The sequence below is a fragment of the Bufo bufo genome, chromosome 10 (assembly GCF_905171765.1).
Source record: "Bufo bufo chromosome 10, aBufBuf1.1, whole genome shotgun sequence".
NCBI classification, from domain to species: Eukaryota; Metazoa; Chordata; class Amphibia; order Anura; family Bufonidae; genus Bufo; species Bufo bufo.
The window spans coordinates 105,742,819-105,757,312 of record NC_053398.1 but is presented as its reverse complement, the minus strand read 5'-3'; the positions used below and the strand labels follow the sequence as shown (position 1 = coordinate 105,757,312).

The 14,494-nt window shown below is 45.0% G+C and overlaps 1 protein-coding gene across 1 annotated transcript in view; it reads right to left on the bottom strand.

The window, feature by feature from the left end:
• TSNAXIP1 (translin associated factor X interacting protein 1) overlaps nt 1–14,494 on the bottom strand; it is a 69,976-nt gene that overhangs the window by 26,767 nt on the left and 28,715 nt on the right. The window contains exons 3-9 of the mRNA XM_040409122.1: nt 13,759–13,871; nt 11,651–11,777; nt 10,307–10,400; nt 7,036–7,232; nt 4,326–4,461; nt 1,423–1,592; nt 739–898 (exon numbers count right to left, since the gene is read on the bottom strand). Coding sequence (XP_040265056.1) covers nt 739–898; nt 1,423–1,592; nt 4,326–4,461; nt 7,036–7,232; nt 10,307–10,400; nt 11,651–11,777; nt 13,759–13,871 — 997 coding nt within the window. The remainder of the gene's footprint in view (nt 1–738; nt 899–1,422; nt 1,593–4,325; nt 4,462–7,035; nt 7,233–10,306; nt 10,401–11,650; nt 11,778–13,758; nt 13,872–14,494) is intronic.

Sequence of the window (14,494 nt, the reverse complement as noted above, 5' to 3'; positions counted from 1 at the left end):
CAATTACTGGTCAGCGCGTTTTGTGCGGATCCATCATAGATGGATCCGTTCAGATAATACGACCATCTGCATCCGTTCAGAATGGATCTGTTTGTATTATCTTTAACATAGCAAAAACGGATCCGTCTTGAACACCATTGAAAGTCAGGGGAGGATGGATCCGTTTTCTATTGTGCCAGATTGTGTCAGTGAAAACGGATCCGTCTTGAACACCATGGAGGATGGATCTGTTTTCTATATGTTACAGCAGGAGGAGGGGGGAGGGAGGGAGAGCAGGAGACGTCACAGCAGGAGGAGGGGGAGGGAGAGCAGGAGACGTCACAGCAGGAGGAGGGGGAGGGAGAGTAGGAGACGTCACAGCAATCTTACAGGAGGAGAAGGAGGGGGGGAGAGCAGGAGGCGTCACAGCAATCTTACAGGAGGAGGAGGAGGGGGAGGGGGGGAGAGCAGGAGGCGTCACAGAAGATTATGAGGCGGCGCTGGGCACAAACGGCAGCAGGTGCGGGCGGCAGCTTGGAGTCATTTACATCCCCTTGGGCACCTTATTTTTATGAATGACAGGTTAGTAATAGCGTATTTTTAGCAAAATGAGCCTACAGATTACATTTATAAGACCACATTAGGAATGGTTAAAGCTCCCTGAACATAACCATATTTTTATCTGGAGGGGGTGAAACCTGGTGACAGAATCCCTTTAAATTACAAGGAGAGAAAGAATGATACAAAGAGTATACATACCAACACATTTCTCCCAGGCTGGCCTAGGAGTTCTATTTCCCTGAAGATCGGCCACCTCCCTGCAGAAAGAATCGCGTTCCTGTACAACCTGTTGGTTGATGTCTAGAAGTGACTGGTGTTCTCCCTGTAGCTGGGAGAGGTCCTTCTGAAGATGTTCTATCTGCACCGATAAAGATGATTCAACTTTTAACTGCTAAATACTGCAGATCATAGTTTTAAACACGCAGTCCGAGAACCTCGGGAGTAACCAGGGGTGCACCACCAATGGGGCCAGGTGATCGCCTCAGGAAGCACCAGGTAGGGGCACGATGGGGGTAGTGGAAGGGCCATGGGCAAGGAGGGCTTTAATTGTAGTTCCACAACAGATGGAGTGCCACAAGTTGCCCACTAGGGAAATCGGGGTTACTTGGTTTAGGATCCTTTTAAAAGACCAGATGAAGTGCCCATAATGAGCGCAATCAACAACACAGAAAGTCAGTTGCAGCTCGTTGACTTCATTATCACTTTCGTGGGAGCGCTCGTTAGCGATGATCTGACAGAGTAATGCTGCCGCCGATTACCCGATGAACGAGCAAACGCTCATTCATCGGTTAATAAAACTGTAAAACCCAGACAACCACTTTAATAGTAAAAATAAAAAAACACTATACATGAATGTTACACTATACATGTACATGGACTCGCCTTTTCTTCATATGCAGCTACTTTTTTTTCCTGATTCTCAAAGTCTCTTCTGGGAACAACATCTCCATAATCAGCTTTTAATGTATTCAGGAGAACTTGAGTTTTTGTGAGATCACTACGGGCCACTCTTAACGCCACGGCTAAAGTCACCGGGTCTTCTCCCTGTTCTTCTGCAATACAAAAGATTGAATTTTTTTGGTATGTTTTACTTATTTTGTATGTAGGGCTGGGACATAACTATATGGAGTGGAAAGGCAGTGGTCAGACTTATGGAGACTGAGAGGTTCAGTCTTCCTCGTATGAGGAAATTTCAGCTAAAGCGTGCAGAATTGTGAATGCAGCTCTGGAGTAAAATACAGGCTGTGCTCAGGATCAGTACAGGATATGTAATGCAATGCATTTCCAAAGTTACTCACCTTTTTATAAAGAGGATATATCAAATGGATAGGGTTAATCCAGCTTTTATATAAAGCCAAAGAAGAGAATGTCGGCAGATATAACGTGGTAAAGAGCTGAAGTAACAGTCCAACTGTTCTTTTAATACTTCATAACTTCGAGCGAATCAAAGCCAAACAAATTGACAAATTGATTCGCTGCGAAGCCGAATTTTCTCGCGCTTCGTAGTAACGAATCTATCTTTCCTGAAATGGTGGCAAAAATAACCAAAAAAACATACTCACCGTATCCATTTGCTCGCAGCCATCTTGATTAAAGATACCGAGCGGAATCTCACATGGGACGACGTATGACGTCACCACGCCAGCCGGGCACAGTGACATCATCAGTGTTCATCGTCGTCTTCAATCAAGATGGCCGCGACGGCCTCTCTGCGAACAAATGGATAAGGTGAGTATGTTTTTTTTTTTTGTTTCTTTTTTACCGGATTAACCCCTGAAAGTCTGCACTTGTAGCATCAGATGCCGCAATCAGCAATGAATGTGGCATTATTATTATTATTATTATTATTATTATTAAAGCGCCATTCATTCCATAGCGCTGTACATATGATAAGCGGTGCACATACATAATACAGACAATTGCACTAATCATAAACAAGACGAGTTACAGACTGGTACAGAAGGAGAGAGGGCCCTGCCCGTGAGGGCTTACAATCTACATGGTATGGGAGAAGGACACAGTAGGTGCGGGTGAAGCTGGTCATGGCGGTATAGAGGCAGCAGGGTCACTGGTTGTAGGCTTGTCTGACGAGGTGGGTTTTCAGGTTTCTTTTGAAGGATTCCACTGTAGGTGAGAGTCTGATATGTTGGGGTAGCGATTTCCAGAGTGTGGGGGATGCACGGGAGAAATCTTGAAGTCGATTGTGGGAAGATGAGAGGAGAGGAGAGAAGAAGGTCTTGTGAGGATCGGAGATTGCGTGTGGGAATGTATCGGGAAAGTAGCTCAGAGATGTAGGGAGGGGAAAGGTTATGGACGGCCTTGTATGTATTTGTTAGTACTTTGAAGTGAATTCGCTGGGCAATGGTATGCCAGTGAAGGGATTGGCAGAGGGGAGAGGGATTAGTCGGGCAGCAGAGTTGGGGATAGATTGGAGGGGTGCGAGAGTGCTAGATGGAAGGCCACAGAGGAGAGTGTTACAGTAGTCTAGGCGGGAGATGATGAGGGCATGTACAAGCATTTTCGCAGATTCAAAGTTAAGGAAAGCACGGATGCAGGAGATGTTTTTGAGTTGGAGGCGGCAGGTGGTGGAAAGGGCTTGGATGTGCGGTCTGAAGGAGAGGGCAGAATCCAAGGTCACTCCAAGGCAGCGGACTTTGTTGACCGGAGAGAGTGTGCAGTCATTGATCGTGATAGATAGGTCTGTTGGGGGGGGGGGGGGGGGGGGGGGGTTAAGCAAGACGGGGGAAAGAGGATGAATTCTGTTTTATCCATGCTACGTTTTAGAAAGCGAGATGAGAAGTAGGATGATATAGAAGATAGACATTGTGGGATTCTTGATAGTAAGGTGGTGATGTCTGGACCAGAGAGGTAGATTTGTGTGTCGTCAGCGTAGGAGTGATACTGAAAGCCATGGGACTCTATGAGCTGTCCCAGGCCATAAGTGTAGATAGAGAAGAGCAGGGGTCCTATGACAGAGCCTTGCGGGACACCAACAGAGAGGGAATGAGACGAGGAGCTGGTGCGGGAGTGGGAGACGCTAAACGTCCGGTCTGTGAGGTATGATGTGATCCAGGAGAGGGCCAGGTCAGTGATGCCAAGAGATGAGAGTTTGCAACAGAAGGGAGTGGTCAACAGTGTCGAAGGCAGAGGACAGGTCAAGGAGAAGGAGGACAGTAGTGTTTCTTTGTTTTGGCTGTCAGTAGGTCGTTGGTGACTTTGGTGAGGGCAGTCTCAGTCGAGTGGTGGAGTCGGAAGCCAGATTGTAGGCGGTCAAAGAGGGAGCAGGAGTTGAGGTGAGAGGACAGTTCAGAATGGACATGTTGTTCAAGTAGCTTTGAGGCATACGGAAGAAGTGATATGGGGCGATAACTGGACAAAGAGGATGGGTCAAGTGAAGGCTTTTTGAGGATGGGTGTAATGGTAGCGTGTTTAAAAGCAGAGGGGAAGACACCAGAGGTTAGTGATAGGTTGAAGAGATGAGTTAGGGCTGGGATAAACACTGTGGTGAGGTTAGGGATGAGGTGGGATGGGATTGGGTCAAGTGCACAGGTGGTGAGATGTGATCTGGATAGTAGGGTGGAGAGTTTTTCTTCTGTAATGGCATCTGAGGGGTTCAATGACTGGGGACGGCGCAATCGTCGTTCCCCGTTATTATGCCCGCTACATACAAAGGAATGCGGTTTGTGACAAAATAATTCATCACAAACCGGATTTCTTTGTTTCTTTGTGTAATTCGGCAAAGCAGCAGAATTGAATTTTTCAGAACTGCGCTCATCACTACTTACTATGATCCTGGGAAAGCCTAAGGTCTTCTTGCTGATACTTCAGCTCATTTATATCCGATATAAGAAGTTTACGAGCGTCACACTCATCCCTGTACATTAGGTATACCTTTTCCATCTCTTCCTGCAGTTTGGAGACCTGAGGGCAAAACCATCACTGGCAGAGTTATATAAGGGTAAGCAGCATAAGGACTCCTACAAGTCAATAGTGCGAATCACATGGACCACGGATCCGTGCAGTGAAACTAAGGGCATGCATCATTCCGGTCAGTGTCTTATGGGACAAGGACCAGTAAACCAAAGACAATTGTCTCTACATAGATGATGTTTAATGTAGCTGTCTGAAAAGGGGTTGTCCCACAAAAAAAAAAAAAATTCTACATTATTGAGTTATTCAATAAAATGTATCTGTATAGCGCCACCTGCTGTTTTTTTCTTTCCCGTGGAGGACTCATATGCTCAGCTCCATCCTTCAGCTGCCATCAGTCGTATCTATTGTTAGAAGCTGTGACAGGTACAGGGAGAGAGCTGAAGCAGGAAGGACACACCCCCTGAGCTGTGATTGGGAGATAGCTGCCAAAGAAAGGACACGCCCCCTGAGCTAGAAGAACAATTAGAACAAATGAATGGTGTAGCGATCTCATTAAAGGGTTTCTGTCACCTGAAAAATGGGTATTAAGCTGTCTGATATAAGTGATGTACTAATGTCAGCTGAACATAACTATATTAGCGCCATCTCACTGCCTGCCGCCGTTATTGAGAAAAACAAACTTTAATAATATGCTAATTAGCCTCTAGGAGCAGGGGGGCGTTCTCCCACCTCTGGCTACGCCCTGCTATACTAGATTGACAGGGCCAGGCAGCGCTGCTCTCCTCCCGCCGGCCATGTCTGCAGTGTAAATCTTGCGCCGTTCAATATTCGGCACAGGCGCAGTGAGGAAGCGTCCCTCTCTCACTGCGCCTGCGCCGAATACTAAATGGTGCGAGATTTACACTGCAGACATGGCCGGCGGGAGGAGAGCAGCGCTGCCCTGGCCCTGTCAATCAAGAGAAGAAGGGTGTGAAAAGAGGTGAGCAAACGGAGCCTCTAGGAGCAGGGGCAACGCCCCCCCCCTAACTCCTAGACGCTAATTAGCATATTGTAAAAGTTCGTTTTTCTCAAAAAAGGCTTTAGGCAGTGAGATGGCGCTAATATAGTTATGTTCAGCTGACATTAGCACATCGCTTATATCAGCCAGCTTAATACCCATTTTTCGGGTGACAGAAACCATGGGATAACCCCTTTAAGGGTGGTTTCACACACAATATTTACTGTATTTGGAAAAATACCACTGCAGTTTTTGATGCAGTTTTTTTAACCACAGTCAGAAGTGGATCCAACAAGAAGAAATATAAATCCTTCCTTTTTAACCCTTAGAGGTTCCTGAAATTTTCCATTTTTGCGTTTTCGTTTTTCACTCCCACCCTTCCCATAGTCCTAACTTTTGTATTTTTCCGTTCACATAGCCTTTTGAGGGCTTAAGTTTTACTTTTTAATGGCACCATTTACGGTTGAATACCATGTAGTGGGAAGCGGAAAATTTTTTTTTTACACCATACACTATGCGGTAAAAATTGACCTGTTATCTTCATTCTCCAGGTCAGTACGGTTACAAAGATACCACACTTGTATAATTCTTCTTGCGTTTTAATACTGAAAAAAAAATTAAAACCTTTGAGAATTTTTTTTTTTTTATCACCATATTCTGACCCCTATAACTTTTTTGTAGTTATGTGTACGGGGCTGTGTGAGGGCTCATTTTCTGCGGGGCAATCTGTACTTTTCAATGATACCAAATTGAAGTGCGTGCGATTTTTTGATCACTTTTTATAAAAAAATTATTAGGGAGTTGAAGTGAGAAAAAATGGCAAATTAGCTGTTTTTATTTTTTTCCCCGTTACACCATTATTTTTGTTATATTTTAATTGTATGGACATTTTTGCAGGTGGCGATGCCCATCATGTTTATTTTTTCTATTGGTTAAGTATTTTTATTTTAAGGAAAGTATTTGAACTTTTATATTTTTTTTTTTTTACTTTTTTAAGTCACCCTGGGTGACTATAACTGGCAATCATTAGATTGCCCATTGTGTTCCATCATATATAGCCATCATTGAGCACTTAATTTTCAATATAATAATACAGTGCTGCCACCTAGTGGCCTGTATTGGAAAATTCATCTAATAGACTCCGAAGCCTGCTTGAGGCTTTGGTCTATTAGATCAATGTAACAGGTTCCCTGATCTCAGCCGGGGAACACGGTAGCAGGAACCCGGCGGCTATGGCGCCCGCTGCGCCATAGGGCAGGCACTATGTTTAGAGACCGGACCTCCGCCATGCATGTACGGCGGAAGTCCTCAAGGGGGATAATCCTCTTCTGGCTTTGGCTCAAAAAACTGCAGCATAAAAATATGCTGTGCATGAAACCACCCTACAGGTAAATCCTCAGAAAATAGGTTTACTCTTTTCCAAAAACAGCGCCACTCTTGTCCACTGGCTGTGTACGGTACTGCAGCTCATACCCATACAATTGAATAGGAATGAGCTGCTATACCAGACACAGCTCAGGGTAAAGAGTGGTGCTGTTTCTGGGCAAAAAGGGGGATATTTACTTATCCTGGACATCCTTGAAATGTTTTATTACACTATAACAAGAAAAGAAAACTAAAATTACCTGACCCTGTAAAGAGATTTTCTCTTCTTTCAACCTATCAATCACTTTCAAAAGATTGTGTTTTTCCATTTTCAGAGTTTTTACTTCGAGTCTTTCTTTTTCATAAATGTCTTGAATCTTCTTATCACAACGTTCAGATACGGAAACAAGCATGGTCCTCAGGGGTTCCAGGGCTCGAATCTGTTCTCTCTGGTGAGCTGTAAAACAGTTTATAAATGAAGCACCCAATTATCTCAAGCAACTCGGACAAATTCGGGTTCAGGCTGTCATCACTGCACTTCCAGTCCCCACATGTAAAGCAGGAATAAGGTCAAGTGTGCCACTGCAGCCAATGACTGGCCTCAGCGGTGACAAAGTGGCGTGTCACTGCTAGGTCATGGTGAGCTTGGGGACACGTCACCTCTGAGGCCAGTCATTGGCTGCAGCACAGCATGTAACCCCATCCATACAGAAGATATTCTTGTGGGGTTAATGATCGATCAATATCAGATTGGTGTGGGTCCGAAACCCAACACCCCCACCAATCAGCCACTGGAGCCAGACCTACAGCTAGGAATGGAGCCAAAAGCAAACCACTCCATTCTAAGGCCCCTTGCAGATGAGCGTGTCCGGATGCGTCCCGGTGCATTGCGGCAAACCCGCGCGAGTAGGTACCCAATTGCAGTCAGTTTTGACTGCGATTGCGTTCTGTTGTTCAGTTTTTATCGCGCGGGTGCAATGCGTTTTGCACGCGCGTGATAAAAAACTGAATGCGGTACCCAGACCCTAAGGCTGGGTTCACACTTGAGCGTTTTACAGCGCGTTCAAACGCGCTGTAAAACACTCAACACATGAAAAACAATGCTTCCCTATGGCCCTGGTTCTCACTTGAGCGTTTTAAAGCGCTGAAAAACGCGCTGTAAAACGCCCTACGCTCAAACAAGTACTTGAGCTTCTTTGGGGCGTTTTGACGCGCGTTTGTGGCCATAGGACATTGCAGTCAATCACACAAACGCGCGTTTACTATTGCAAAAAACGCTCGTCAAAAACGCGCGTCAAAAACGCGCATATCAAAGACGCTCAGGTCTGAACCCAGCCTAACTTCTTCACAGAAGTTCAGGTTTGGGTTCAAGGTTCTGTAGATTGTATTATTTCCCCTTATAACATGGGGCCGGCAACTATGTAGCTCATTACCAGGGTTACCAACCAGAATTTTTCTTTTTCTGGACAACTGATCCTAAAATCACAGACACCCAACCACATTTTTACGCACAAATTGGGAAAACCTGAATTAATAATAAAGATTAGTGTTGAGCGAATCGAGCTTCGGATCCAAGATCCGACGAGGGAAATTCGTTATCACCGAAGTCTCACAGGACTTCGGTGAATAACTTTGGACTTCGATTTTTAAAATTGGTTCAGAAGTCGGCTTCAGTACCGAGGTACCAGCCAGTACCAAAGCCGACTTTGGATCCAAGTTTTAAAATTGTTTTCAAGTTTAAAAATCGAAGTCCAAAGTTAAACACCGAAGTCTCGCGCAAATTTCACCTCACCCGAGCCCATACATTTTAATGCAGTTTTTTTAACCACAGTCAGAAGTGGATCCAACAAGAAGAAATATAAGGGTACATGCACACGTTCAGGATTCATGTGCGGAGAATCCGCACTGAAATCCGCAGGTGTTCGCAGGCAAATCTGTGCGGTCAATCCGCATTAATTGGTGCGGATTTGCGTGCGGATTTGGTGCGGATTTTCCGCATGCGGATTTCACTAAGTGAATGAAGAAAATCCGGTCAGGAAAAAAAAAATTAATTGACATGTCGCGGATTTTAAAATCCGCACCGCAGGTCAAAATCCGCGCGGAAAAAATCTGCATCGTGTGCATTGAGAATTTCAAATTCTCATAGAATACAATGGACATGACCTACGGTGCAGATTTTCCGCACGCAAATCCGCGCGGAAAATCCGCACGCAATCCTGATCGTGTGCAGGGGGCCTTAATCCTTCCTTTTTAACCCTTAGAGGTCCCTGAAATTTTCCATTTTTGCGTTTTCGTTTTTCACTCCCAGCCTTCCCATAGTCCTAACTTTTGTATTTTTCCGTTCACATAACCTTTTGAGGGCTTAAGTTTTACTTTTTAATGGCATCATTTACGGTTGCATACCATGTAGTGGGAAGCGGACATTATTTTTTTTACACCAGTTCCAAAGCCGACTTTGGATCCAAGTTTTAAAATTGTTTTCAAGTTTAAAAATCGAAGTCCAAAGTTAAACACTGAAGTCTCGCGCAAATTTCACCTCACCCGACCCCATACATTTTAATGCTGTACGGAGACGGATCTCTGTACAGCATCAGAACAAAGTTTTGAACGGATCGACTTGGATTCGCTCAACACTAATAAAGGTTATAAGTAATCCATGTCTACAGCTCAATATCCTGATAAAAACCATTACTGTGAGCTGTAAAATGATGATAATTATCACTAAAATAATCTAGGCAAGAACCACCAGTCTAAAAAAATCACGGACACATCTATTTTTTTTCATGGATATAGGAAAAAAATTCACCTATCTTTATGGACTGTCCAGAAATTTCTGGACGGCTGGTAACCCTGCTCGTTACTACAGTGATGTTCCCATTAAAGTCAATGGCAGCAGCGATGAGCTCTGTCCACTATACAGTTGAGGAAGGTTTGTACAGTAGTTCTGCCACCAACATCAGGCAATAGAGCTACACCCGAACAGGATAGGGGATAACTATCAGATCGGTGGGGGTCCTTTCTATGGGAGTTCCAGAGATAGTGGAGCCCTGTACTCGGCAATCTCCGGAAATCCCATAGAAATGAAGTTAGCGGCCGTCACATGTGCAATCGGCTGCTTCAGTCATTAGGGGAGCAGCAGGGGGTACAGGGCCTCCGTTCTCGTGATCGGTGGGATCCCATCGATCTGATCGTTATCCCCTATCCTGTGGATAGGAAAAAACTTTTACCTATCGGAATACCCCTTTAAGTGATGGATTGTCAGAGAACCCTGAAAATGGGGATTGGCCCGTCGTAAGAGTTCTTTACAATTTTGGCTACCTAATCCCATCGCTGCCTTCTTCTGGGACTCTTTTCTAAATATTAGACGATTTCTGCAAGAAGAAATAAGATAATCTCGCAGAAAATATATTTTAATTTCTGGACTAAAATAGACAAGGGCCTCTCAACAGAAGGGAATCATTTTTTTTTGGGTGCGTTTAAGTCTTTGAATACATTTTAAATAAAAATGTTGTTTGGAATGATTATACTCACCAAGAGTGACTTCATACTCATTTTTAATGGCACAGAGCAACGGTTTGTAGGTCTTAAAATCCTCCATAAAATAATCAAAGACATCTCTGTAAGGCTAAGGAGAAACAGAAGGTGTGAGTCGATTTCTTGTCCATGCTGCATCTACGGACCTTCACAGAGGGCACATATGGCATTGAAAAGTCAAATCTGTAGAACTGCGTCCAGGTGTATTTACAATACAGAGCGTTAAAGGGGACCTCTCACCTCTCCAGACATGTCTGGTTTAGTAACTACCTGCATCCCCCATGTAATAACAATTCTGGGGCATCTGTTCTTATGACTCTGTTGTGCCGTTCCTATATTATTCCTCCTAGATACTATGAATGAATTGCCAGCAGTCTGCAATGAAGGTCCAGATCTGCCCCCAAAAATGCACCAAAAACCCACAGACTTAGGGTTCATGCACACGGCCGTTGTTTTGGTCCGCATCCGAGCTGCAGTTTTTGCGGCTCGGATGCAGACCCATTCACTTCAAGTGTGCTGTCCGCATCCGTTGCTCCGTTCCGTGGCCCCGCAAAAAAAATATAACCTGTCCTATTCTTGTCCGTTTTGCGGACAAGAATAGGCAGTTAGATCAATGGCTGTCCATGCCATTCCGCAAATTGTGGAACGCACACGGACGCCATCCGTGTTTTGCGGATCCGCAATTTGCGGACCGCAAAACACACAACGGTCGTGTGCATGTAGCCTTACTGGGAGAAGTTTTTTTTCTACTTCCTATTCATTAGAATGGGAGATTCAGCTCTGATTCTGCCCCAAGAAAGGACATCTTGGGTGGATTTTTTAGCGACTGTCATGTCGCAGTCGAAGCATGTCGCATTGTGACAGCATAGACTAGCATTACAAAATATGTGAGACAAAATGTTGCGCAATACATGTCTTCGTGTAGCCCTAGCCTAAAAACCATAGATCACAGTCAAAAAGCCTTTTTGCATGGAACAATTATCCTATAAAAGTTAGTTTCTGATAACTGGTCCATGTGGATGTGCCACTGAGCACCCGGCAAACAGGCAAAACCCTCGGGTCGGGTGACCTGATCGCTTGCCCTTGTTTGTCAGCAGCACATGGCTCTGTGTAAATAGGGATGTGCTGCTAACAATGAATCTGTATGAGAATGAATGATCGCACTAACGATCATTCTTTCCCTATACACAGGGGATGGGTTCTGCGTGTAAATGAAGCTCACAAGAATGAAAGGTACATGTGCATCAGTCCATATAAATGAGCCCTAAGGGTTTAACCAGCAGTGTCAATGACAACTGCACTGACATAGGCACTGACTCTGTAACCTGATGTGTAACTGACCTGTAACCTTAGTTCTTGAGAGATTACTTTGGCTGAATCCAGAGATTGTAGTTCTCTTCTCAAATAGGACTCAAGTTTTTCCAGATATCGTGGCTTGGACACAGTGCTGGCGTTTTCTTTTCCTGACCTGTTAAATGGGACATAAGAATAATCCAAATTATGTACGGTTCACCTGTTCCATGTGCGCTTGGCAGCTGAAGGCATCTGTGTTGGTCCCATGTTCATATGTGTCCGCATTGCTGAGAATAATGATGTTTTAATATATGCAAATGAGCTTCTAGGAGCAACGGGGGGGGGGTGGCCATTACACCTAGAGGCTCTGCTCTCTCTGCAACTGGCACACCCTCTCCACTCTGATTGATTGAAAGGACCAGGCAGTAAAAATGTCATCATGCCTGGCCCTGTCAAAGTGCAGAGGGCGCAGCAGTTGCAGAGAGAGCAGAGCCTCTAAGTGTAACGGCAACTCCCCTGTTGCTCCTAGAGGCTCATTTGCATATATTAGAAGTTTAGAACTCTAGAATAAGCATTTTTCTCTGATAAGATATATTACGAAGTTTCTTATATTCGCCTGTAGTATTCATTTATGCAAAGCTGTCTGAAAGTACAGTGACCATATAAACACTGATGTCTCCCGTTAGAAAAGGCCATCAATGTTTAATTGGTGGGTGTCCAACCCCCTGGGAGCTGCAGCAAGGACCACAGAACATTCAATCATTGTTTACAGAGACACAGCCATTCATCTGTACAGATGGCTGCGCCTCGGACTGCGGCTGAAAAAACTAAGTCAGCACCTCCTAACAAAGTGAAATAAATGGGCAGGTGCAAATCTGCTGTGACTGCAATGAAAAGCAAACACAAAAGAAGCCGCATGACTGTGAGCGATAAGATATAAGCAAGCATTGAATATAAGTAGTGTTGAGCGAACTTCTGTTTTAAGTTCGGCGTCTAAAGTTCGGCTTCCGGTTAGCGGAGAATCCCGATATGGATTCCGAATTCCGTTGTAGTCCGTGGTAGCAGAATCAATAATCGGCCATTATTGATTCCGCTACCACGGACCACAACGGAATTCGGAATCCATATCGGGATTCTCCGCTAACCGGAAGCCGAACTTTAGATGCCGAACTTAAAACAGAAGTTCGCGCAACACTAAATATAAGCATTCCAGCTATATTAACTCATTTATAAATGTGAGGTCCTTAGTACACAATTTTATCAAGCTGTATGAGGAGCCCACCTGACACATAAGGTAAACTCATACAGAGGGGGCCCTACACTGAACACACTCGCCTCTCTCTTGGGCGTCTTTCTCCATGTATTCCTATTGGAGCCTCAATGTCAGTCTCATAGGAATCAATAGAGAAGTAACTGACTTCCTGTCCTGTGTCAGTTGGCGAACGGTTGGTGTTGGTCACATGACACAGCTGAGGATCAGTCAGAGAATAAAACATTTTGTGGGAGTTTTTTCTTTAAAGGGGTATTCCCATCTTAGACAATGGGGGCATATCGCTAGGATATACCCCCATTGTCTGATAGGTGCGGGTCCCACCTCTGGGACCCGTACCTACAAGGAGAACAGAGCGGAGAAACTTGAGGAGGGCGCACTGCGCATGCGCAGCCGCCCTCCATTCATTTCTACGGAGCCGCCGAAAATAGCTTAGCGCTGGCTCAGCTATTTCCGTCGACCCCATAGAAATGAATAGGAGCGGTGGCCGCGCATGCGCGGTGCGCTTCCATTCACCTCAATGGGAGAGGCGGGGAGCTGCGCCTGGTGGTGGACGGACCCCGGAAAACCTGGGGTCCTCCAGACACAACTCTCCCGGCTCTGTTCTCCTTGTAGGTGCGGGTCCCAGAGGAGGGACCCGCACCTATCAGACAATGGGGGCATATCCTAGCGATGTGCCTCCATTGTCTAAGATGGGATAACCCTTTTAAGCCCTGGAATACCCTAAGGCTGGGTTATCACGAGGTAGCTGGAGTCCGGCCGCTAATGGGCGTACAAATTGGCAGGTTAACATTACCTTCAAATGTATGCATCCTCTGGAAACCCGCCCTAATGCTCCATCAGAACAACCAGAGGGGGCATAATATGGACGAGCTATTCTACTAACCTGGTACAACGCAGATCTGATTCTGCACATGGTTTGTGCTTTCGGGTGATGGTCTGTCCTGCTCCATATGCCGGCCAGGTAGAAAGATTACCAATTGCTGAATTTACAAGACTCTATAAGAAAGTCCATTTAAAAACAAATCAAAAATTTCATTATAAGAGTATTACTTAAAAAAAAAAGTAAAATATTTACTCCTGAAATCATGCTAAATGTGCAGTGCTTTAAAGCGCACCTGTACTTTTAAATAACTTTTCTCCTGCGTACACGTCCGGATGATTTTGTTCATATACTGTATGTTATAGGGACATATTAAATAAAGGGCATCTGTCAGCAGATCTCTCCCTATGACACTGGCTGACCTGTTACATGTGCGCTTGGCAGCTGAAGACATCTGTGTGGGTCCCATGTTCATATGTGCCCGCATTGCTGAGAAAAATTATGTTTTAATATATGCAAATAAAGCTCTAGGAGCAATGGGGGCGTTGCCGTTACTCCTAGAGGCTCTGCTCTCTTTGCAACTGCCGCTCCCTCTGCACTTTGATTGACAGGGTCAGGGCAGTGTAAACATCATCATGTCACGCCCTTGTCAATTAAAGTGGAGAGGGCGCAGAAGTTACAGAGAGATCTGAGCCTCTAGGTGTAACAGTAACGCCCCCATTGCTCCTAGAGCCTCATTTGCATATATTAAAACTTTATTTTTCTCAGCAATACGGACACATATGAACATGGGACCAAC